The sequence below is a fragment of the Parasteatoda tepidariorum genome, chromosome 9 (genome assembly GCF_982258835.1).
Source record: "Parasteatoda tepidariorum strain Cologne lab strain chromosome 9, Ptep-v5.0, whole genome shotgun sequence".
NCBI lineage: Eukaryota > Metazoa > Arthropoda > Arachnida > Araneae > Theridiidae > Parasteatoda > Parasteatoda tepidariorum.
Window position 1 is genome coordinate 23,295,740 of NC_141763.1, and position 25,620 is coordinate 23,321,359.

Consider the following 25,620-nt stretch of genomic DNA (forward strand, 5'->3'; position numbering starts at 1 on the left):
TTCAAACTAAAATAGAGACTGAACTCCGTTATGATATTTGATCAAAAATAACAGCAAAATTTTTCAGAGTGGAGCAGCTTGAATTTAGAAGCGACGAAAATGCTTCCATTCGCAGGGTACGAGCTGGAGCATCGGCCGGCAATATTCACTGGTATTTCAGTATGTTTTTTGGAGCAGTGAATATACCTGTGGCATTTGGAACAGCTAGAGTAGCAGTGATAATTGTCACAGTGACAGTAGCAGTGAAATTTGTCACTGTGACAGTAGCAGTGAAATCTGTCACAGTAACAGTAGCAGTGATTTTTGTCACAGTCACAGTAGCAGTGATTTTTGTCACAGTGACAGTAACAGTGACTTGTCACAGTGACTGCTCCAGTCACTGTGACAACTTTTAGGTTGGAACAGGCTGTCACAGTGACTGCTCCAGTCACTGTGACAAGTCACTGTTACGTTACTTTCGACTCATCTCTATTTTGAAGAAGTGCAAGCACTTCAGGATTGTTCATGAGTTTTTCCAACTCGGCAACGAGTAGGAGAGTTCTGGCAACTGGAGAAATATCAGGTGGAGTGGGTTTTGGAGGGTCTGCTATTGGTTTACGACGGGATTGAAGGCGCCTTTTCAGGGGTCTGGAAGGGCAGCCGGTGAAGTTGGCAGTGTGGTCGCCGGCACAATTTGCACATTTCGCAGGCGTTGATCTGGGTTTAGTAACAGCATTTTTCCTTCTCAGCTGAAAAATCTTGATGGGGATGAGGCCTGTAGTCTCAATCTCGGCTTGTAGAATCTCAGGAGTGATTGCGGCCGAGAAGCCTCTAAACAACAGTTTAGCAGTACGTGAAGTCTCGGTCACAATTTTCTCCGCCACTGGAATTTCAGCTATCACAGGAGGGTCGGGAACTTTGGAAGGAGTAGCATCCACGGGGAGTTTCCTCGGCTTGGCTTTTCTCCGCTTCTTTCGTACTGGAGTGCAGGAGGGAGAGGCTGCCGCAGGGGTGTCGGTGGTGGTCCCGGGAGCGATCTCAGGGTCTGCCGGTGGGGTAACTGCAACCTGATTGGCCGGTTCCGAGGAATCCTGGCTTCCCATTGGCTGAGGGGTCTGGCTGTTCTTAAGAGATCGGCATGCTGCAATGAAGCTTTGCTGGGCGAAGCATCGATCCAAATCTATCTTTGAGAGCGGCACAGGAGAGTTGGTGATCCCAGATAAGGTTTTTTCAGCATTGATGATGAGATCGTCAATTTTATCAGGTGATTCGGCGACTTGGGTGCGGGCCAGCTCGGTCATCCGTCTGTCAATGGATTGGAGGGACTCGTGACCTGAGTGGGCAGGTGGAGAGCGGCTCGGGGTAGACGGGTTAAACCGTTTTCCCCCTCGCCCGAATCGATGAGAAGACATCACAGGAAGGTGGAAGTGAATTAAGCCTTACTCTCAATTCAGGACTATAATTCGTAAAGCAGGAGTGATTCACACCTTACTCTCAGTTCGGGTGTGTTTCACTAGAACATATGACTTACTCTCAATTCAGTCAGTTAGTTCTATCAGCAGTGAACGATAAAGTCTTACTCTCAGTTCGGACTATTATCGCAGGAGCATCAGCAGGGAACACAACCTACTCATCTCTGCCTGTATTTGATTTCGATTTGAGTTAACACTACTGACGCAGTTTTAGATGCACTTAAAGTCTTTTTTGATTGGTCGTTTTTAATGTCCAATCAGCTAATGCTAAATACAAAATATTTGTATTACATAAGAGATGGCAACAACTTTGTTATTATGATGGAAACTGTCATGACATTTTGTGAGTGAAACCTCTTGACAAATATCAATATTTTAATGTTGGATTAACTCTTAAAAATAAGTATGGAGGCTGTACCTCGATTACCAATGATTAGCTGTGATATTAAAATCAGTCCGAGCAATACTGATTTTGGGCATACGCTTCGTAAGGTAAAAGATTCTTGGAGTAATTATTTATTTTGGAAATGAAGATAATCTTATAGTTGTTTATTTATGTTGTAATGTAATTTTTCCAAGCACTATTCAAGCTCAAACGATTTAATAAAAATAATTGCGTTCTTGATTTATTTATTGCACATTTTATTTAGAATTACATAATTAATGGTCAATTACTTAATACTATGCGTCATTCGAATATTATATTTATAAATTTTGAACTTTAGCAAATGCCAGTTACAATTAAAACTTTAAAATTCTGTGTGGAGATTTGTTTTCCCATATGAAATTGTATGAAATAGATCTACTGTATATGTAACACTGTTGGTTGAAAAAAAAATTTGTTTTTAGTTGCTTGATATTATACAAAATTATTATGGAAAAAAATCAATTAACACTAAAAGTCTAAAAAAGGTGACATTAGACACTTGATGTTATTCTAAAAAGGATTTATATCTGCTTTTATATTGTCAGCTTGTAATTTGATAACTAGTACATGTATTGTTTTGGTTTTTACTTCTGAATTAACATTTTACTTTAACTTTGTTTGATAATTATCACCTGAAACTCTAGAATACCTTTCTCTTTTTTTGGTACTCCCATAAGTATTTGAAGGTAGAACTATTCTAATAAAGAGGCTACCAGTTAATATAAAACTAGTTAGGAAATGAATAAAATTTAATGTAGAAGTTTTTCTATAGGTGTAACAACAGAAAAAACATTCATGTTCACTGCTATGAATGATTTGTAGAAAAATTAAGAGAAAAGAAACTGTACATGGTCACGAAATATTGGAGCTTTAATCTCCATTAGGTTTTTAATGGGATGTTGTGGGAATGCTTTGCTGTACTTTGAAATGTTATCAGTTGGTTTCCTTCATTAATTTTTCTTATCATTATGTAAAATGTGAACTAATTCTTTATTACTTAAATGGTTATTCAATTAGGTTTTTCTATGTGCACTAGAATAATAATCCGTTTTAGCAAAGTCTTATTCATTGTAATTATTTTTAAAACAAACAATATAATAATGTTCTTCCATAACAATTATAATTTATCTATTACTGTTTATTGATATTATTCTTAAATGTTGTCATCAGGGTTGGGTTTTTGACGTCAAAAAGTGGTTTTTGACATGACAAGGGTATAATACTGGTTTAAACCGTCAAAAACCCGTCAAAAATGTCAAAAACTGAAGTTTGCCAAGAAAATATATAAACTTCAAAACTACCAACAGTTGCCATGCATTATATTGAAATTTAGTAATCAGCAGGTTTTAAAATATTTTTTAATTAAAATTAAGGTAAAATAACAGATTTAAAATCTCAGAAATTTATATTCAAATGCATGTGCAGAAAAATTTTGCACAAAAATTGTTTAAATATTTATAATTAAAAAAAATTTTTTTCTTCTTTTTGATACTTAAGAAAATTAAAAGTTTATTACTATGCCTTTTTGACATATAAGGAACATATAACTAATATTTATAAGGAACTTACAAGTTATGTTGTATAAATACAAATTTGATACAAGATACAAGTGTATAAAAAAAAATTTTTAATGTTATACCGAATATCTTTATTATCCAGTATGTTAATTTGAATTCAAAAGTAGTTATATTTGTGAATAATGATAAATATAATTCATATTGTTTATTATATTTATTTATAATTATTACACTTATCATTTTAAAACAATTTTTACCTCTTAATTTTTTTTTCCTCCACTTGTATTAAGAATACAAATAATGCATATCTTGAAAGCAAGAAGTAATTATTCAACAGCTGAATATTTAGATATTCAACAAAACTATATAGTATTCAGCAAAATGAAATTCACAAGTATTTGGATAAACTAAATTTTCAGCATAGTAAATGAATAGGCTGAATATACTGTAAATCGACACTAACTACTCTGTGTATTTAACAGAAAGCACTTAAATTTGTAATGTCTTATGTTAAAAAGATTATTAAGAAGATTTAAAAGAAAATTAAAAAGATTTTTCTTTAAAAGATGTCTTATGTACAAAACTGCTAATGTTTATCTTTAAAAATGTCTAATTTTTAGTATAATCTATACTATACACTAAATTTGGTTATAAATAAGTTTCTTAATAATATCACTGCAGGTTTTAAATAACACATGAAAATGAATACATAATATTACAAAAGATGTGAGCTTTCAAAAGTACAAGATTTTGGTTACTATTCAAAATATAAGTGTTTCTTCAAAATTTTAAATTTATTTTTTCTAGAACATATTTAGAAACACTATCCTTTATAAAAAAATATATAAATTTTATGCATTAATTAAATTTCACATATGAATATAGGTTTTTGACATTTTCGACATTTTTGACAGTGAGGTTTTTGACGTGACGGATTAAACCATGGTTTAAACTGTCAAAAACTGTCACATGTCAAAAACCTGCCAACCCTGGTTGTCATTAACAAAGAAAAGAAACAGTATAAAATTAATTTTTAAAATATTGGTTTTAGGGTGACCCGGGGTAATTCTTGATCAAAAAATGCAAACATCTATTTTGTGAAAAAACTATTCAAGATAGAATTTTAATATTTACTGGAAGTTTGAGGCTATATGAGATGAGTCCTATGTCTCCTTCTTTTGTTTGAAAATCTAATTAGAATTTAAAAGATTTTAAATTTTTAGTGATCAGGAATTACCCCTGGTCTTGATCATTTCTGGGGTAATTCCTGATCACTTCTGGGGTAATTACTGATCACCAGTTTTTATTGTAAAGGGGCTGTTTAAAAATAATTATATAATGGTAATTAACAAATAAGACATCAAGATCAAACAAATAAACCAAAAAGATATGTTTAAGCAGCTAATAAAACTATTTATTTAAAAGCAAGAAGAAAGATTAACACTTTAAATTGCAAAAAATCTTTGCATCATTTTACATACATTTTAGGCAATCAGCCAACTCATTCTCATGTTCTGCTGAAATATAAGAGAGTTCCCTCATGGATTACTTTTGCTGGATTTTTTAACTTCATTAAGTGAAAGTGTAAAGTAAAGTAAGGTATGTCAACTCAACAGCTCTGGCGGCAGCTCTCACATTGAAATTTTCATTTTCAATCATTAAAAGAAATTAACTAATTTTGCTTTCTAGAAGCTTAGTATCCTTTTTAGGCTAATAATTTCTCACCATATTTATACTAAGCTAATTTATAAACTTAAAAATTATTCTAACAATGTACACACATAAAATTAAGATAGAAGCAAGGTATGACAAACCAGAAATGGTGCAAATCAGAATACAGTCTTGTATACCGTTAAAAACAAATTTTGTGATGATAGTTAAAATATATTTTATAGTTGTTCCACTTAATAAATATGAACTGTTATTTAAGAAAAGACAATTAGCTATTTCATATACTATTTATAAGAAGAAATGACAGTGATCAGGAATTACCCCAGTGATCAATAATTACCCCATCTGTAGGGAGCAACATTTGATACAGTTTTCTATAATCAATTATAATGTTTACAGTAGATGTGAAACAATTAAACAAAAGCTTACACTATTTTTATATAAAAGAAATATAAAGTAACTCAAAATATTTATTATTAAGAGAAGGAGGGGGATCTTTGCAGAAATGTGCACATTTTGAAACCCATCTTTGAAATTGAAAATACAGAAAGCAGTTTAAAAGATACTTATTTTGTTAGATAAAACAAAAAGCTATTAAGTAAATGTAGTTATACTTTAGTAAAGTGTACAAGCATTCTTGTCCATGTCTCAAATTTAAATTTTTTTTTTTTTTTTTAAATATAACTTAGGTGATCATTATTTACCCCAGAAACAGAGTGATCGTGAATTACCCCGGGTCACCCTACTTATCTTTTTAGACTTAATACTCTGTTTCAAGTATTTAAGTTAGTCAAAGTGTGATGCTTTGATCAAAATATACCTTTAATTTTACAACATACGTGATGAGTTTCTGTTTGAAAAATATATTACCATATTTTTATTTATTTAAAGTATAACATTATTAAATTCATAAAACCATATCTATATATCTTATTTGTTTATTTATAGTATATTAGGGACTTCTACCATGAAGATCCTGATTCTTATGCAAAAGAGATAAAAGATTTAGAAACTCTTAGACAGGTAATAAAATATAACAAACTCTAACAATTTTATTTTGATACAAGTTTTGTTATAATCCTATGTGTATCGAATGTTTTCTTTGTTACTTTCTAGTTTTCTCTCTTTCACTTCCTGTTTTTTTTTCGTTATTAACTTAGTTTTTCTTTTGCTGCAGGTTTTAAGTAAAGCTTTTTAAAAATTTATTATATTTTAGTTTTATTAATTATTGCTAACAGTGTCATAGAATATCAGTCAAAGTTTCAGTCCATGATTTTGTTGAGAGTAATTTATAATTGAAATAAATAAAAAAGATACGTATTGTACATCTTTTTTTTTTTTTTTTTACTTTGTTCTCAGCATATATCATTAAATCTTTTTGTATTAAGCATAATTATAGAAACTTAATCAGTGTTTATCAGTCAGTCTATCTTATATGTTGAATTTAAATCTAGTAATGTTAATTTTTTATGTATTAAGGGATTTTTTTATTTATTTTGTATAATATATATTTTTGCAGAATGCCATTAAAGCTCCCATGGACTTTACAGGATGTAGCATTCTAAAACGTTACTATTCTCAGCTTCATAAATTACAAAGTCGTTTTCCTATGACAGATGATGGTCCTGCCTGTGTGCCTTTTATGTGGTAATTTTTTATTTTTGGTTCTGAATCAACTTTTTTCTAAATTGTTTGTTAACTTCAATGCTGCCAAATTATTAACTATGAAGCAAGATAGTACAATTTTGGTGTTCATAAGGAAATCAATAATATATTTCTTATGAAAACTTATAATTTTTTTATTAGAATATTGGAATTATAGTCATCTTTAAATATACAATAGATGCAATGGAACTGTAGTTGCACTGTCACAGAGTTGTTATTATAAAAGAATGATGATCAGTTCTTGGTGGTTATTTGAAGTCTACTATGCTTTAGATTGATGACTATCAGCGTGTATAAAGTAAATGAGGCTGATGAGCAATTCTGACCTCTTTCTCACCATCCTGCCTTTGGTTTTGAAACTGTGAAGCTATAATATCCTAGCCCTCCTTAGCTGACAACTGGCTTTTACTTGAATGGATTCTTTCCTTTTTTTTGGGCGAGTGGTTATTTGAAGTCTACCATGCTTTAGATTGAGGAGTACCAGCTTGTATAAAATAAACGAGGCTGATGAGCAATTCTGACCTCTTTGTCACCATTATGCCTTTGGTCTCAAAATTGTGAAGCTATAATATTCTAGCCCTCTTTAGCTGACAACTGGCTGTTACTCGAATGAATTCTTTCCTTTTTTTAAAAAACTCATGAGTAGCTAAACTATAGAATGAGATTTCTCAGTTTTTAAGTATGATACTAATTTTAGGATTTTGGTATGGCATTGACAATAGAACACTGTTTAGTATTAAAGAGAGAATTTTGCTCTGGGAGGTGGATTAAAGTAAGCACAGAGAATTGTTAAGTATCCTCAAGGAAAATCAGACAATTTTGCCTAACTCTTTTCAATTGCACAAGAGAAGATTTTCATTAGTGGTGGATTTTTGTAAAAAAATCTCTCTGAAAGTTAAAAGAGTTTAGATCTTGGCAAATTATATTATGGATTTAAAGTATGTAATGCATTTTTTTTGCCAGTAATTGTTGTTACAGGGCTCAAAATTAATAATAGTCATTTGGTCCAGGATTACTAAAATCTGACTCAGACCATCTTGAAATAATTATCAGTGGTCTCCTGGACCAAAAAATGATTATGGTCAATTGAGCTCAGTATTCTGATTTCAATTATTTGGTTTCTTTGGGCTTTTGTTTCAATCACTAAATATTATGCTTCATCATAATTTTGAATATTATACAGTCTCTGCATTTTTTCATGTAGTTTCATTTTAATATTTAGTATAATGATTTGTTTGTGGTAAATATGTAACCTTTGGATCTGTGACTTATTATTATTATTATTTTTAGATTTCTTTTGTTAGCATAAATACAGAAAACCTTTTTATTTTATTCCACCCTTTAATCTGAGTGTTTTTAATTTTTAAGGACTGACATCTATTCTGGTGTAGCCTACAACATTACAGATATTGAATATGAACAAGCATGCATCCTGTACAACATTGGAGCTCTTCACTCAAAACTGGGTACCATGGACTCAAGATGTAATGCAGAAGTAAGTTCAAATGATTCTAACTTTCTTTTGAAGTTTATATTTTTCAGGAATTATTTTTTGATTCAGTTCAATTTTTAAATTTATATAGTGATGAATTCAAATTGTACAGTGAAAAATTCAAATTGCAAAAATTAAATTAAGGAATGAGAGCAAATTTTTTTATTTACATTAAAGGAATTGAGAGCATGATTTTAAAATTGTGGCTATTCTCCATTTTGTTACCCAAATTTATTGAGGATGATGTAGGTTTATTCAAAGAATTGCTTTGTTTGCAGTAATTTTAGTATGTCATTATCTGATTATTAAATCAAAAGTTATTGAGAATTATTTGCTTTTTATTTTCTTTCACTATATTATAATATTTTGTTACTAGTTTCGCAAGCATTCAATATGATTTTCATTTTAGCCTATATTATTCATAATCAGTAACAGGCAAACCTCAGTTCCTGAATTTAAAGTACTTTATTACTAAGTTAAATGCTTTTATTACTTATTTTAAATACTTACATGAAACACTAGACTTGAAAACATGTTTTTTTTTAAAAAAATATTTGAAATGGCCTTAAAAATTTCAAAATGTTTTGAAATTCTGTAATAAATTAGTCTATTATATTCGTTTTTAAAAATTTGTAATTTTTTAAATTAATTAAAATGTAAGGGTTGTTCAGTAACTCCTTAAAACATCTAAAAAAAATGACATTTCTAGTTTCAAAAAAAGCATATTTTACTATGAATTATTCCTCATTGAACTCAATTGATTTTCAACTTCATTGAAGAGTTTTAATGACTTCTTTTTTTTCCATTGCAGGGCATGAAGATTGCTTGTACTCATTTTCAGTGTGCAGCCTGGGCTTTTCAACATCTTCGAGATACTTATCCTCAGCCAAAAGGAAGTGACATGTCTCACGACCTCTTGACCTTTTTCTTAAATATTATGCTGGTACGTATTCATTATTTTTTGTGTGAAAAAGAATATGCACCGTGTTTGTTGATTTATTTTGGATATTTGTTTCAATTACTGATTCCATTCATATTAAAGCTTGATTAACTAGATCAGCATTTCCCAAAATGTGCTCTACAGAACTATCGGATTCCGTGGAAAGATCACAGGGATTTTAAAAGTCAAAACTTTTTTTAACCAGTAATAATTGTATTGAAATCTTATTAACAATGCATGATTACTTTAATGTTTTTTTTAAATTTAAAATTGTTAATGTAAAATTCAAATAAAAAAAGAAGTAATTAATGAATAAGAAATTAGTAATGAATAAATTAGAAAAAGAATATGCTTTTATAAAAAGTCTATAAGTATTTCTTATCCAGCTTTTCAATTCAAAATAAAATAACCAAATTCAAGAATGAAGAATTATGTTTCTCTGATAACTGTTTTCAGCATTTATAACAGTTCTTTTTTGAAAACCATAATTCATCTTATTTTATTCATTTTTCAGCATGAGCATACACCAATAACAAATTCATATATTTTATCCGCATTGAATATTTTTAAAACAAGTAGTGTTTAATAGTAAAAAGGGAACTGCTAAATTAGATGATCAAAACATAATTTTTTTAAAAAGTTTTTTTTTTTTTTTGTTAATTTAAAAGATCTGAAATTTTAATTTGTAATTATTAACTTGAATGATTATTTGGTGCATATTTGTACATTGCTGTATAAATTAAGTTCAGTTAAATATTATTTTTATTAAAATACATTTTTTCTTAATATTTATTGTCTTTCCTTTGCTGCTAGTTTCTGCATTTATCCTGACATCATTTTTTGAAAATAGTCAGTTTGCTCTATTGGAAGTATTTAATTATTAAAAGTTAAAATTTATATAGGCTCAAGCTCAAGAATGCATTTTGGAAAAGTCTATGCTTGACAGTAGAAAATCTTCAATCACTGCGAAAATTGCTGCACAAGTGGTTGACTACTACAAGTGTGCTTTGGGTATAATGGTATCTGGAAGTCCAAGCACAGATACTGGAAGCATTCTTGATATTGTTGGATCAAAAATATTTAAGGTTTGTGTACATCTTTTTAATCTCCTAATCAGTAAGTGTTGATTTTCTATGATTATTAATTCCAATGGAAAGAAAGAGAAAAATATTTATTGCTGCCTTTATATTTTGAATTTTTTATTTCTTTTTTTTAAGTGCGACTATCATGCTAATTTTTTTGCACATTTTATAGCAGGCTGCCTAGTGTTTTTAAAAAGTACTTAAAGTGCTTATATTTGATTTGGATTTTTAAAATCTTTAAAAGGTGCTTTTTTTTATTCAGGGTTTGTAAAAAGTGCTTAATTTTCTATCTCTTAAAAAAGAGATTTTTTCTTTGTCATGTCGATTGAAGTTTTAAAGTACAAAAAATTCATGATTTTCACAATTTTCTCTGCAATATTTATCAGAAACTAGTTATTTTATCATGATAATGTGAAGTTTTTGAAAATGTTTTGAATTTTGTTGATTTTATGTTCATAAATTAAGAACTTTAAATGATAGAAAAGAAGAATTTTTATTATTGCACAGATCTTAATTATGATTTTTTTTTGGAAAGTGATTAAAAATATTTTTTGAGTTATTAAAAAGGTGCTTATTTTTAAATTTTATTAATTTTTGTAAGTATGTAATTTGAAATAATTTTCTGATGTTTTTATAAATTCTGATTTTTTTTACCTTTATGCAATTCAATAGTATGTAAAAGCTCATTTTATTGATTTAGTTTCAAAGAAGAAATTTCGTGTTCATGAATGGGGAACATTTAGAACCTTTATTCAAAAATGTTTTTTGTTACCACCCTATTAAAATTTGATCATTCAAGTGTCTTGCATCTGCCTGATTCATGTGTACAGAGGCATACAAAATATGTTTGATAATCACGGTGAACTCTTAATAATACTGTAACACATAATTCTAATTAATTATTTGAAATAATTTTAAGTTTTGGGAATTTAAATTCATTTTCAAATTTCTGCTAGAAAATATATTAATATGAATTAGAAATTCACAAACATTATTTTTTGTTTGTTAGTTTTGTAAATTGTTATGATTTCCATGTGGTTAATAAGATATTTTGATGTGTTTTGCTGTTATAAAATAACAAAATGAAAGTTTCAGATACTTTTGACGTACTAATCTGGGAACAATACTAAAGATTAGTTTCATGTAAAAATGCTATATTTGGAAAAGGTGAAAGCTATATAAATGCTATATTTGGAAAGGTGTATGAATTAGAAATTCACAAACATTATTTTTTGTTTGTTAGTTTTGTAAATTGTTATGATTTCCATGTGGGCAATAAGATATTTTGATATGTTTTGCTGTTATAAAATAACAAAATGAAAGTTTCAGATACTCTTGACGTACTAATCTGGGAACAATACTAAAGATTAGTTTCATGTAAAAATGCTATATTTGGAAAAGGTGTTACTTATTAATATAATAACTCTCAACCTCTTCATAAAAGCACTCAATTTGCACACATACTATTTGGAACCACTTGAAAAATTTTGCAATTAAGAATAAATTTTTTTTTTTTTTTTTTTTTTTTTTTTTGTCTATCTATCAAACTTCAAATTGATGAAAGTTACGAGGAAAATTCTAATTAAATTTTAGCATTTGTATGAATTGAAAATTCAGGAAAAATTAATGTCAATTCACCTCATCTAATTTTCGAATTATCCATGTTCAATTTAAAGATAATCAATTGTAGTTCAGCTGTTGCATTAAATATTTTATTTACTTGTAAATGTCTTGAAAGAAATCTTTGAAAGGTTGTTTTGTTGAATTATGTTTCTATAATATTGCTTTTGTTTATTTTGCAAGTATTTTGATTTTTTATTACGCAGGTTAAAATTAATTGTTCATTCGTAATATTTCTCTAATAGCTTTTCAAAAATCTCAGGTCCTCTGGATTCATGTATATAAATGAGATTTCAAAAAGAATAAGTTTAGTGTTCTACTTTAAATTTTTTTTTTCTAATTATCTATTGAGTAAACTTTTCATTTAATTATTGTGTTGAATTATTTTGAACAATGAAAAACATAACTTTAAAGTATGGACTGAATCAAAAAGCAGAGCTGGTAAAGTTACTTGCTGACAGCTGTATACTATAAATATCCATTATCAGTATTATCAACTCTGTTTTAAAGCTGATTATTGTTTAAACTGCAGGCTGCAAAGTTATAAACAACTGCTAGATCATTGTTTCTTAAGTTACTTGGTAATGAGCTCTCTATTTAGTGCTGAACACTTGTTCAGATAAGCAGCAGTCATGGCTTGTCCAGAATCACAACACAATGAGTTAGTTGAATTTGTCAGATTAAAATAAAACAAAGAGGCATTAATTATAATTGTGTGCTGTAGAAAACCCAAACATAGTCACAGCAGCGTCAAGGTTACCGAATGATATCTATAATTTTAGTTGTGTTTTTTTCCCCTCTGAAACATTTAATTACACATAAAGTTTTTACAAACTTAAGTTTTTAGTTTTTCAAGCTTAATAATTTTATTTTTACCTAATTTTAAAGACACTTGTGTCTTTAATTTCTAAGACACTTAATTACCTTTTTCTGACCTCCATAATTACTCATTGTATGAGTTACAGGGAAATACTTGTAAAACAGTAATTAAATTTTATTAATTTTTATGTACATAATCACTTTAGTATCAATTGGTTTAAATATCTGTATATGTTGTTTTTAGGCTTGGAAAAAGTTCATAGAGTTCAAAATTGCTTATTATGGTAGTATCTCACATCTTTATATGGGTAATCAAGCCGAAGAACATGAAAAGTGGGGAGAGAGAGTTGCTTGGTTCCAGTCTGCTAATGATCATTTAACTGAGGCTTTTAAAGTTGCTAAGGTAACGGACATTTTTCTTCCATATTTGCTGGAATCAATCTAGAAAAAATTAAAATCCATTTAAGGTACTCGTCACAAAAATACAAGATGAAAAGGAAAAAAAATGCACTTTCACAAATATTTAAACCTCAAAAAATTATGTTTCATCAGCTCTTAGATCTTTAACCTCTCTGCATTTTTTAAAAAAAATATTTCTTATGTTAAATGAAAAAAAAAATGCATTCAGTTTTACGCATGATCTGTGAATTTCCTCCTTTTATTTACAAAAATGTTTTTCCTTGTCTTTCACCTTTTTCATGTTTAGTTGTTTATAATAAATTTAGAGTAAAATGATTATAAAAATTCAAAATATTTAAAAAAAAAATTTGTGCATGATAAACTATGTATAACTCTGAATATGTAAACTTGCGATGATTAATCATAAAATAGGTAATTCTATTCCAATTTTTTGTACCAAATGTCAACCTGATTGTGGGTTTTATCTAGTCAAGGAGCAACGATCTTTCCGGGTTTAAATTAAAACTTATTGTATTGTATTCATGTAGACGTAAAAAGAATAATATGTTCTTTACACTTAAACCATCATATTTTCACCGCATATAACTTATTGTGTAATGTATTTAAACAGTTGTTTTCCTTCTAAGTTTCGTACCTCAACTAGGTAAAGTTTTCGTAACTGACATCTGGAAGAAAGGATTATTCAGCCATATTTATAGACTAATGAAGTAACCAAATTTTTTTTAATCATTATTTTTCCACGGTGCATATCGTTTTTAAAAAGGGTTTAAAGTTGCTTATTTTTGATTTTCGTTTTTTAAAAGCCCTTAAAGGTGCTTCTACCATTGGGTATTTTTAAAAATGCTGAATTTTCCCTTTTCGAAATTTTTTTTTCCGTCATCACTTTGACTTTTACCACATATTATTTAAAAGAGTGCTTCTCATATTGTTCTATTCAACGTTTTTACAATTCATTTTGGTGTCCTGTCTGTCCATAATGTTTGAAAGCGCCAATCCTTTTACATGTTTGAAGAAATACTTTTTGTTCACATGTGCCTCTACTAAGCTGGGTTCGGTGAGATTCCTGTACTTCTGTGTGCCACCCAGCTGCATTTTGCAAGATATCTCAATTTACGGCTTCATTTTTCACCGTCTGATATTGAACCTAAAAACCTCTTGACCTTTTTTAATGTCTAATATAATCAAGAAAAGAGTGCGTAGTCAGAAATTTATTATTTTATCATGATCATGTAAAGTCTTTGAAAATTATTTTTCCTTTTGTTAATGCATATAATGCTTAAAAATATTTTTTAGTGCTTGAAAAGTACTTAAAATGTACTTATTTTTTATTGAAAGATTTGGATACACACCCTTTTTTCTAATGATGTTAAATTGGTCAGAAAATTATATTTATGTTTATTTTCTAGTTAAAAGATTTCCTATTTTTCAGAATATTGACCGGGAAGAATTAACAGAGCCACTTTCATTTACTATGGACGTCATTGGTGGAAAGTAAGTTTATTCTTCACAGTGCTTAAAGTACTTTTTATTATGTAATTGTTTGTTAAAGCTTATTATTACTATAACTTATAATACAGCTTATAAATTTTTTGAAATTATTGTAATGTTAGTTGTACAACTTACTGTATCACATGCTTGAAAAACCTTATAATTTAAAAATTGGAGAGCAGTGAAAGTTTATAGAAATAAATAGTTTTAATAAAAGTTTAAATAAAATAAAATATAAATTCATTCGAGGAACAAGTTATTTAAATTTATTTTTAAATTAGTAAAAATGTGAACTTTAAGCCATAAATAAGTAAAATTTTAGTGATTCTCAATTGGGTCATATAGTCAATATGAGTTACAATTACTCATGGAAATTTTAATTGTGGAAATTATAGTTAATTTTATATTTTACATGATTTTGCTCAGCTCAACATATTTAAGTGAATCAAAAATTTTAGCAAAAATTATAAAATCACTTAGCCAAAGATAATTTTGTATGAACATTTTTTACATTCATACTTAAATTTAGTAAGTACAGTATAGAACCCGTTATCCGGAAATCAGAAAACCGGAAAACCAAAAAACCGGAATGAAATTCAATATATTTTCTCGAATTCAATATATTTAAAAAAATGACTTTTTGTAGCGATTCAGAAAACCGGAAAAATCAGTTATCCGGAATAGCGATGGTCCCGACCGTTCCGGATAATCGGTTCCCTACTGTGTCAAAAGAATATTGTATTGTTAACATAAGAAATTTTCATTTTAGATTATGTATTTTTAAAGGACAAACTTAGAACAGAATCAGACAAATAGTTTATAGGGAAGGAAAATAAAAGATTAATAAATAAATAAATAAATTATTAAATAAAAAGTACAACTTTTATGCACTTCATTTATCAGAAATTATTTGATTCATTTCAATTGAAATCTGGTTTTTTTTTTCCATTTAAAAATTATAAAGAATTAAATTATTCTTGTGTTATTTTATCTCTGCATCAAAAGTATTATAATTGCATAAAAAATATTTTGATTTGTATAAAGAGATCTGGTGTTATATGTGAAACCTAAAATTAATTTTAAGGTGATTATATTTAGTATTAAGCTGTTCAGACCATATTTACTTGATGGCATCTTCCCTTCTTTTGAGAGTTTGAAGTCTTCATCCATTGAAAAGAGTTTTTTTTATTTTTTTATTCAGAGAAAATATATTTTTGTGTCTGATTTTATAACATATCTAAGATTGCTCTAATTAATAAACATATTCAGAGTGCAAAGTGTGAACCATTATGATTTGATTATATTATGCGAAAATTTGATCATTAAATCAAAAGTTATTCAGGGTATTTCTTACTTCATGGTACTTATTTCTTCCAGGCTCAACTCAGCTAAGAAGGAAAATGAATTTGTATATCACGATAAAGTACCAGCTCTTAGTACCTTACCAGAGCTGAAAGGAGCTTCTTTAGTGAAAGGAATTCCATTTAGTATTACAGACCCTGATGTCTCTGGCCCTGATATATTCTCTCGTCTTGTTCCTATGGAGGCTCATGAAACCTCTTCTTTGTACAGGTAATTTTATTAATTTTCAGGAGCTAATTAAATCCATAATTTTTTTATTGATATTCTAATATTTAAAACATAGCAATAAGAGTTTAATTATTTATAATTCCCTAAAAGTTGTTGTTATCTTCAAATATTTAAGAATTCTGGCAATGTTTTAGAAAATCCCCCCAAAAAATTTTGCAATAAATATTCAAATATTATCGATTCAAATGTTAATAAACTTCCTAAATGTTTTTTAACTATGCCCTAATTAATATTTGTTTCATTGCAATAATAAGTTTTGCAATTCAATACAAAAAAAGAAGTATCTCCACCCTAAAGCACATGAAATATGAAGAAGTGTGGGCCTCTCGTGGGACAGAACAGATTCAGAGATGTGTGGTGACCCATAACTATTTTCCATCTTCTTTATGCGTCAATCACAATTTTCACGAAGTGAAACTTTTAATTTGAAACTGAAACCCAAAATTGGGAACTGAAACTAAAATCTGTCTATCAAAATTCTAATCCAATAATATAATTTTTCAAATTAAATCTAGCCAATCATTGCACATTAAAGGTGTGGCTAATTCATTTCTGTGGTGAGATCCGATCCGAACACAGTATCTTTCTCTGCTAAAACTCATTGCAAACGGACGTGTAGTCCTATCTCTCTATAATCTTATTATTTTGCCGTAGCGTATATGTTTGCGATGTGGTTAATAAAATCTTAATGTTTAACCTGTAAACCTTCTGATACTTTAAGTGTACCTACACACCACAATACCGTAGATGCTTGCCATTCAAAATGCAGCTAGAAGAGTCAGCAAGTTAAATATAATGTAGAAGTGCCGGAAGGAAGTTGTATCCTTGTTAGTATCTATGAAGGTTTCTGGGGATGCATGATGTTTAGAGATTCCCCCAAAATGCACTAAGAGCTCTTTCTCTCCAAGGGCAAGTCAAATATGTTGTAGATGTGGATGTGGGAAGTTGTGTCCTGTCAGTAACATATGAAATATAAAATCTTGATAGCCTTATGGAGGTTTCTGGGGACATATGATGTTAAGAGATTCTCCCAAAAAGCACCAAGAACTTTTTCCATCTAAAATTTGATTTTGAATTTTTTGTTTGATTCTTTTTCAATAATTGTTTCATGTTAATTCATTGACACACTTTCTTAAATGTAGATAGTTGCAGAGCTAAACTTGTGAAAGTGAAGGAGAGGATCATCTTTGTTTGAGTAAACTAGCTTTAAACCTTTATGTTTGCAATAGATTAAAAAAACTTATTGCCTTGATTTTATTTCTTGTGTGCTAGCACCTTAATGAACAATTCTGTGAAATTTGAAAATCCCAATTTGACTTGTTTGGGTCATAATGTTCTCACACTTTATGTGTTTTATCCACTCCGAAACAATCAGATTTTCTTTTAGTACTTTTATCCACTGAGATTTCCAGAATTATCAACTTATCAAAATAAATCACTGTTGTATGGTTAACTAAGACTTAAATAAGGTCTCTCTCCAAAAAATCTCAAGTATCTTCTCAATCTCAATCTTAAAAATCTCAAGTATCAAATCTAATGTATCTTAGTACTTTTATAAACTTATCAATTTCATTCAAATAATATTTTCTAACTATTTTTTTTTATTGATCAATATATTTGTTGTTATTCTAATGTATTAATATTTATTTCTATAAAAAAAGAAAAAAATAGTTTCTTTTGATGAAAGCTTAAAATCCTCAATTTTATTTAAAAACTGAAATTAAGAATTTGTTGAAAGGTAGATTTTAAAGTAAAATTAATTTGTTATACTATTTCACTACACTTTATTAACAAGTGACAATTTTTATAACTTCTACATATAAAAGTATTTGCACTTTTAGTACACATTTTATGTATAAAAGTATCTTTCATGTGCCTTTATTTCAATTTGATTTTGGGAAGAAAGCATAATTATTGTATGTCTGTACTAAATGTGGCTATTTCAAAGCCTTTTTTAAAACTTCCAACAATCACTTTCAATTAAGAAGTCTTGATTAATGCCAAATTGTTTCTCTTAAAGTTAATTTTTTTTTTTTTACAAAGTTGCTATTACATATAGTAGTTACTTCAATCAATTGATCTCTTAAAAAATAAATCAGTGTCTTTTTTCATTCAATTTTTCTTTTAATTGTTGGAACTACTCTAAAATATTTTATACTTAAAAAACTGAATATTATTAATGAATAATTCAGATATAATATTTAATTAAAATAGTGGTTATTTTAAATATAATCCTATAGTTGAAGTGAATTAAAAGATATGAGGAATGGTTTTATTTACCAAATAAAGATGCATTACATTATTGAAATAAGTTCTATCCATTTAGTTACTTTTAAAATGTTGTTCTAATTGTTAAAAGGTAAAATTTTATTCTTTTGTACAACTTTAAATGTCTTATCTGCTTATACATTTTTTCTTGAATTTGCAGCGAAGAAAAAGCCAAACTCTTAAGGTCAGTTGTCTCGAAAGTTGAAAGCAAAAATGAGGAACTAATGTGAGTATAATTAATATTTTTATTCTCCACAATTATCCTTATCTGCCATTAAAAATGTAACTGCTATACTTTTTCTATGTAGGGCTTACTTGTCATCCCTGCAACTCGAGAATGTACTCTCATTTGATGATGAAGAAAAGATACCCGAAGAATTGTTGGAGAAGTGTGCAGCAATGAGTGTAAGACCATTAGCTATTGCTGACCTGCAAGATTTGATGAAAGGTGCATTATTTGTACATTAAAAAAAATGTTTTTGAATGAATTTTTTTATGAAAATTGAAAATTTTTATTTTATTTTTTAGAATTAATGGAAGTTTCTAAAGATGTAGATGGGGCTTTGAAATCATCTTTTGCTTACTTAGCAGACGAAGAAAGGAGAGAAATGAAGCATCAGGTGAGATGTTTACCGAATGAATTTTTTTTTTTTCAAAATGAAGTATACAATAGATTTTTGATATACAATAGAGTATACTTGTATAATAGAGTATACAAGTATATATTTTGATATACAAGTATACAATAAATTTTTGATTGATAAAAATGAAAGAAAAAAACACTTTTTTTCTAGTAATATGAGCCATTATTTTTGCTAGTCTGAAATGTTCATCAAGATATTAGAGTTTGCATTTGAATAAATGTAAAAATATTGGCAAAGGTTAATTGATTTTGCTGATGTTTTTAACGCTTTATGATTAAACTTTAAAATGCAATAATAATTATAAAATTGTAAAAACTAATAAAATTCTTTTTAGCTTCAAATGGACTTATACCACTTTCAATAATATTTCATATGAAATAAAATCGAGAAGAAAGTGAAGTTCATATTTCTGTAAACATTGTCTAAACTGAAATGAATTTTTTAATGCAAAAATATAATTAACAATGTGAATATGTAAATAATTAATTTTTATTAATAATAAAAATAAAGTAAGCATGGTAAATAGGTGGTAGTTTGTAAAAAACGGTAAATTCATCATATTGCTATACTGATGTAGGTCTTGATGTTTCATGTAGTGGCAATATAGTATTTTCACTGAGATCTATTAATGTATTCCTTTCTTTATTATTAGCTTTCATAACGATTAAATTATCTGCTTAATACTCACTCTGCAATATAGGAAACGAGCCAAATGGTAGAACTTGTTAAAGAGTGCTAAACAAAATCAAGCAAATTTCTTCAAAATATGAATTAGCACGAAGGATGGCCAAATTCGCAACATGCATGTTTGCATTGATGTTTATTCCCCGGCAGTTTTGCCTAACAAGCGATTATTTTCCCATGGCATACAGTAATTTAAGAATGCAAATAGAAGTTGCGCTTTAACTTTAGATATAACTTTAGATATAAACTTTTTCCACTTTCAAAAAAAAAGGTTAAGATAACATTTTTATCTAAAATTCTTTTGATTATCAACAAATTGTGCTCTATTGAATGTATAATTATAAATTTCTGAAGGAGAATATATCTTACGGAAATTACTTTGAATAAAAAATTAAGAAACAATAAAAACAATTAATATTTTTAAAGTTAGTAATAGCAAAAATAAATAAATAAATGAATAAAAAAATATCTTAGATATTTGTAAATAATGTAGTTTTGAAAACATGAATAGTACTGTGTAATGTAAGTATCAATTATTTTATTTAAAAAATTAAAATAAAACTTATTTAGGCACTATGTTTATTTTAAAGAATACATATATCTTTTTTAATCCTGAATACTGCCTCTCTATTAGGAAGTATTTGGTAAAAGATCACCATCCCTACTTATGATGGAGCTTAAAAAGGAGTGTGCCAAATATGATGAAGCTCACAAAAAAGCCATTGAATCGAACAATACCCTGGAAACTGCAGTGAATATCCATATTAATCATATGTCTCAGTTACTTTTACCCTTAGAGGAATTGGCTGCTATGTTGCCTTCTGTCAATGCTGTGAAAAGTAAGCATCTCAGCTATCTGTACAATTTCATTTCTAATTTCTGTGTCTGTATGTCTGTTTGTTAAAATAAATAGGATTTATACTCAAACTATTTATTTTAAATAATGTGTCCTGTAAACTGAATTTCAATGCTTTAAATATTATTATTATTTGGAATCATCAGTCTATACATAGATTGTAATTTTTTGATATTCCTGTTTTTTTCTGATAAAAAATATTTTGTTCAGGTATTCCTGATTTTTTTTTGTTTTTTTTTGTTTTTTTGTTTTTTTTTGTTTCTGCAAATACCACTGCAGATTTTAAATTTAAAAGCATTCCTGCAACAGCTTATTGCGGGCGAAGTTTTTGTGACCAACTGGCTATGTGGTCAGCATTTTAAAAAAGTGGCCAATTTGTCAGATAAGTTGGTACTTATTGATTTGAAACAATTGAGGTTTGAACCCCAGTTCCTTTAACCACTGAGCCATCATTTTTTAAAGTAATTAGTTTAAAAAATGAAAGATTTTGATATTTGATTCAGCTTTTTTTTACTTTTGATATTGTATTAAAAATCACGAAATTCAGTGGTACGAACTTGCAGATTGTCCTCTGATTATGTACGGTGCACCAACAAACAAAAGGACGACCCTGAATAACTTTTGATCTAATAATCAGATCTTCGCGTTCTAGGACTCTATCCTAATAGTTCAAAAGGGGTACTATTTTAGTGCAGATGATATTTTAAGTTGCAGATTCAGACTCAAAAACGTATTTTCTTTGAATAAACCTATCTTTTTTCGACGGATTCTGGTTTCTGACCCCCAAAATATAGGGGGTAGCCGCAATCCGGGGAATATGGTCCCCATATTGTTAATTTTACTTATTGTGTGTTTTGCCATATTTTTAGAACTTTTGAGGAGAATTGAAAAATGTGTGCTCACAAATATAAAATTTATTTATCCAAAGATAATTCCATGCGAAAAATAAATTTTAGTGAATATTTATTATTTTTTATTATTTTATTTAACAATAGTTTAAAAAAATTGAATTGTGCGGTATACAAAATTTGAGCGAAATTGGTTGAAAGTTCCTAAGAAATCAAATTTTAAAAAAGTATTTTTTAAAATTTTTTTTTTAAATGCAATTTCAAAACCAACCACAAGGAAAGCATGAGTTTCTGTCATATGTTTTGATCTTGGATATTTAAGCTCTTTAAAAATTTCAATTCTTAATTTATTATGCTGAATTGTCTCTAGCTCCTGAAAATGTCAAAGCCATGGCTGATTTTAATCTTCTGATCAATAAAGTTGAAGAAATGAAGAATCAGCGAATATTTTTAGAGCAGCAATTGAGAGATGCTTTGATGAAGGATGATATTACTACTGATTTGGTGACTATGAAGAAGAAAGAAGATGTTCAGGTACTTTTTCTTATATTTTTATTTTATACCATTTACTAATTTAGTAAATAATGAACTTAAGCAAATATTGTGAAATTAGCGATATATAAAAGTCTGGAAAACTTGGAAAAGTGAGTGAAGTTTCATCTAGAAGTTTGCTCTAATGAATATCACTACTATGTTTGAACCTTTTGTATTTTTTGTTTCTATCTTGTATGATCTATCCTATTTTAGAAAACTCTTTTGCCCTTACTTTCTTATATTTATATTTTATACCATTTACTAATTTAGTAAATAATGAACTTAAGAAAATATTGTGAAATTAGCGATGTATAAAAGTCTGTAAAACTTGGAAAAGTCAGTGAAGTTTCATCTAGATGTTTGCTCTAATGAATATCACTACTATGTTTGAACCTTTTGTATTTTTTGTTTCTATCTTGTGTGATCTATCCTATTTTAGAAAACTCTTTTGCCCTTACTTTCTTATATTTATATTTTATACCATTTACTAATTTAGTAAATAATGAACTTGAGAAAATATTGTGAAATTAGCGATGTATAAAAGTCTGTAAAACTTGGAAAAGTCAGTGAAGTTTCATCTAGATGTTTGCTCTAATGAATATCACTACTATGTTTGAACCTTTTGTATTTTTTGTTTCTATCTTGTATGATCTATCCTATTTTAGATAACTCTTTTGCCCTTACTTTCTTATATTTATATTTTATACCATTTACTAATTTAGTAAATAATGAACTTAAGAAAATATTGTGAAATTAGCGATATATAAAAGTCTGGAAAACTTGGAAAAGTGAGTGAAGTTTCATCTAGAAGTTTGCTCTAATGAATATCACTACTATGTTTGAACCTTTTGTATTTTTTGTTTCTATCTTGTATGATCTATCCTATTTTAGAAAACTCTTTTGCCCTTACTTTCTTATATTTATATTTTATACCATTTACTAATTTAGTAAATAATGAACTTAAGCAAATATTGTGAAATTAGCGATGTATAAAAGTCTGGAAAACTTGGAAAAGTGAGTGAAGTTTCATCTAGAAGTTTGCTCTAATGAATATCACTACTATGTTTGAACCTTTTGTATTTTTTGTTTCTATCTTGTGTGATCTATCCTATTTTAGATAACTCTTTTGCCCTTACTTTCTTATATTTATATTTTATACCATTTACTAATTTAGTAAATAATGAACTTGAGAAAATATTGTGAAATTAGCGATGTATAAAAGTCTGTAAAACTTGGAAAAGTCAGTGAAGTTTCATCTAGATGTTTGCTCTAATGAATATCACTACTATGTTTGAACCTTTTGTATTTTTTGTTTCTATCTTGTGTGATCTATCCTATTTTAGATAACTCTTTTGCCCTTACTTTCTTATATTTATATTTTATACCATTTACTAATTTAGTAAATAATGAACTTAAGAAAATATTGTGAAATTAGCGATGTATAAAAGTCTGTAAAACTTGGAAAAGTCAGTGAAGTTTCATCTAGATGTTTGCTCTAATGAATATCACTACTATGTTTGAACCTTTTGTATTTTTTGTTTCTATCTTGTGTGATCTATCCTATTTTAGAAAACTCTTTTGCCCTTACTTTCTTATATTTATATTTTATACCATTTACTAATTTAGTAAATAATGAACTTAAGAAAATATTGTGAAATTAGCGATGTATAAAAGTCTGTAAAACTTGGAAAAGTCAGTGAAGTTTCATCTAGATGTTTGCTCTAATGAATATCACTACTATGTTTGAACCTTTTGTATTTTTTGTTTCTATCTTGTGTGATCTATCCTATTTTAGAAAACTCTTTTGCCCTTACTTTCTTATATTTATATTTTATACCATTTACTAATTTAGTAAATAATGAACTTAAGAAAATATTGTGAAATTAGCGATGTATAAAAGTCTGTAAAACTTGGAAAAGTCAGTGAAGTTTCATCTAGATGTTTGCTCTAATGAATATCACTACTATGTTTGAACCTTTTGTATTTTTTGTTTCTATCTTGTGTGATCTATCCTATTTTAGAAAACTCTTTTGCCCTTACTTTCTTATATTTATATTTTATACCATTTACTAATTTAGTAAATAATGAACTTAAGAAAATATTGTGAAATTAGCGATGTATAAAAGTCTGTAAAACTTGGAAAAGTCAGTGAAGTTTCATCTAGATGTTTGCTCTAATGAATATCACTACTATGTTTGAACCTTTTGTATTTTTTGTTTCTATCTTGTGTGATCTATCCTATTTTAGAAAACTCTTTTGCCCTTACTTTCTTATATTTATATTTTATACCATTTACTAATTTAGTAAATAATGAACTTAAGAAAATATTGTGAAATTAGCGATGTATAAAAGTCTGGAAAACTTGGAAAAGTCAGTGAAGTTTCATCTAGATGTTTGCTCTAATGAATATCACTACTATGTTTGAACCTTTTGTATTTTTTGTTTCTATCTTGTGTGATCTATCCTATTTTAGAAAACTCTTTTGCCCTTACTTTCTTATATTTATATTTTATACCATTTACTAATTTAGTAAATAATGAACTTAAGAAAATATTGTGAAATTAGCGATGTATAAAAGTCTGTAAAACTTGGAAAAGTTAGTGAAGTTTCATCTAGATGTTTGCTCTAATGAATATCACTACTATGTTTGAACCTTTTGTATTTTTTGTTTCTATCTTGTGTGATCTATCCTATTTTAGAAAACTCTTTTGCCCTTACTTTCTTATATTTATATTTTATACCATTTACTAATTTAGTAAATAATGAACTTAAGAAAATATTGTGAAATTAGCGATGTATAAAAGTCTGTAAAACTTGAAAAAGTCAGTGAAGTTTCATCTAGATGTTTGCTCTAATGAATATCACTACTATGTTTGAACCTTTTGTATTTTTTGTTTCTATCTTGTGTGATCTATCCTATTTTAGAAAACTCTTTTGCCCTTACTAAATTCCCACTATTAGTTCACATTCTCCCTATATCTTGTTCAAATTTTCAATCGTTAATAAAATACTTTTTATTCATCCACTCAAGTTCAAATAAACGTTTTTAAAACTTGTAGTTGATGACACTTGATGTTAATACAGTTTTTTTTCAAATATTAATTCATTAATTAAATGGGGATGAGTGAAAAATGAAATGGAATTTTCTGATTGGTTAAGCTTTAGTCATTGGTTTAAATTTTACTTTCAGTTTTAGTTAATGTTTTTCACATATTTTTAAGACAACATCAGAGATAATTTCTAACTTATAGCTCTATTTGAACAAAAAAATTGTTTATTGTGCATATTTAAATACTTAATTATTTTATATTCGCTGTATCAGATAAATACAATACGTGGTAGCATATGAAATTTAAAAAAAAAAAATTTATACTTTTATAGTTGTCTGATACCATACGCTTATTTTTTCTCAATTCCTAATATTAGTTCACACTCTCCCTATATAGGGGAGAGTCAGGTATCCCCGCCCACTGTCAATTTCATATGTATAGAATATTTTTTCAAGTCAATGGGCCATCGGACATTAATTGTTATATTAAAAAAAGATTATTCTCAAAGTTTCAAGTACTTATGCAGCTGTTAACATGGTAAACAATAGTTTTGA

The 25,620-nt window shown here is 28.1% G+C and overlaps 1 protein-coding gene across 1 annotated transcript in view; it reads left to right on the forward strand.

The window, feature by feature from the left end:
• Window positions 1-1,737: 1,737 nt before the first annotated feature.
• Window positions 1,738-25,620, forward strand: part of mop (tyrosine-protein phosphatase non-receptor type protein myopic) — a 43,641-nt gene continuing 19,758 nt past the window's right edge. The window contains exons 1-14 of the mRNA XM_043042291.3: window positions 1,738-1,943; window positions 6,015-6,089; window positions 6,586-6,713; window positions 8,100-8,226; window positions 9,035-9,166; window positions 10,066-10,248; window positions 12,929-13,087; window positions 14,534-14,595; window positions 15,970-16,164; window positions 18,611-18,676; window positions 18,759-18,898; window positions 18,979-19,070; window positions 20,413-20,617; window positions 21,853-22,016. Of these exons, the coding sequence (XP_042898225.2) occupies window positions 1,857-1,943; window positions 6,015-6,089; window positions 6,586-6,713; window positions 8,100-8,226; window positions 9,035-9,166; window positions 10,066-10,248; window positions 12,929-13,087; window positions 14,534-14,595; window positions 15,970-16,164; window positions 18,611-18,676; window positions 18,759-18,898; window positions 18,979-19,070; window positions 20,413-20,617; window positions 21,853-22,016 (1,815 nt within the window). The 5' untranslated portion in view covers window positions 1,738-1,856. The remainder of the gene's footprint in view (window positions 1,944-6,014; window positions 6,090-6,585; window positions 6,714-8,099; window positions 8,227-9,034; window positions 9,167-10,065; window positions 10,249-12,928; window positions 13,088-14,533; window positions 14,596-15,969; window positions 16,165-18,610; window positions 18,677-18,758; window positions 18,899-18,978; window positions 19,071-20,412; window positions 20,618-21,852; window positions 22,017-25,620) is intronic.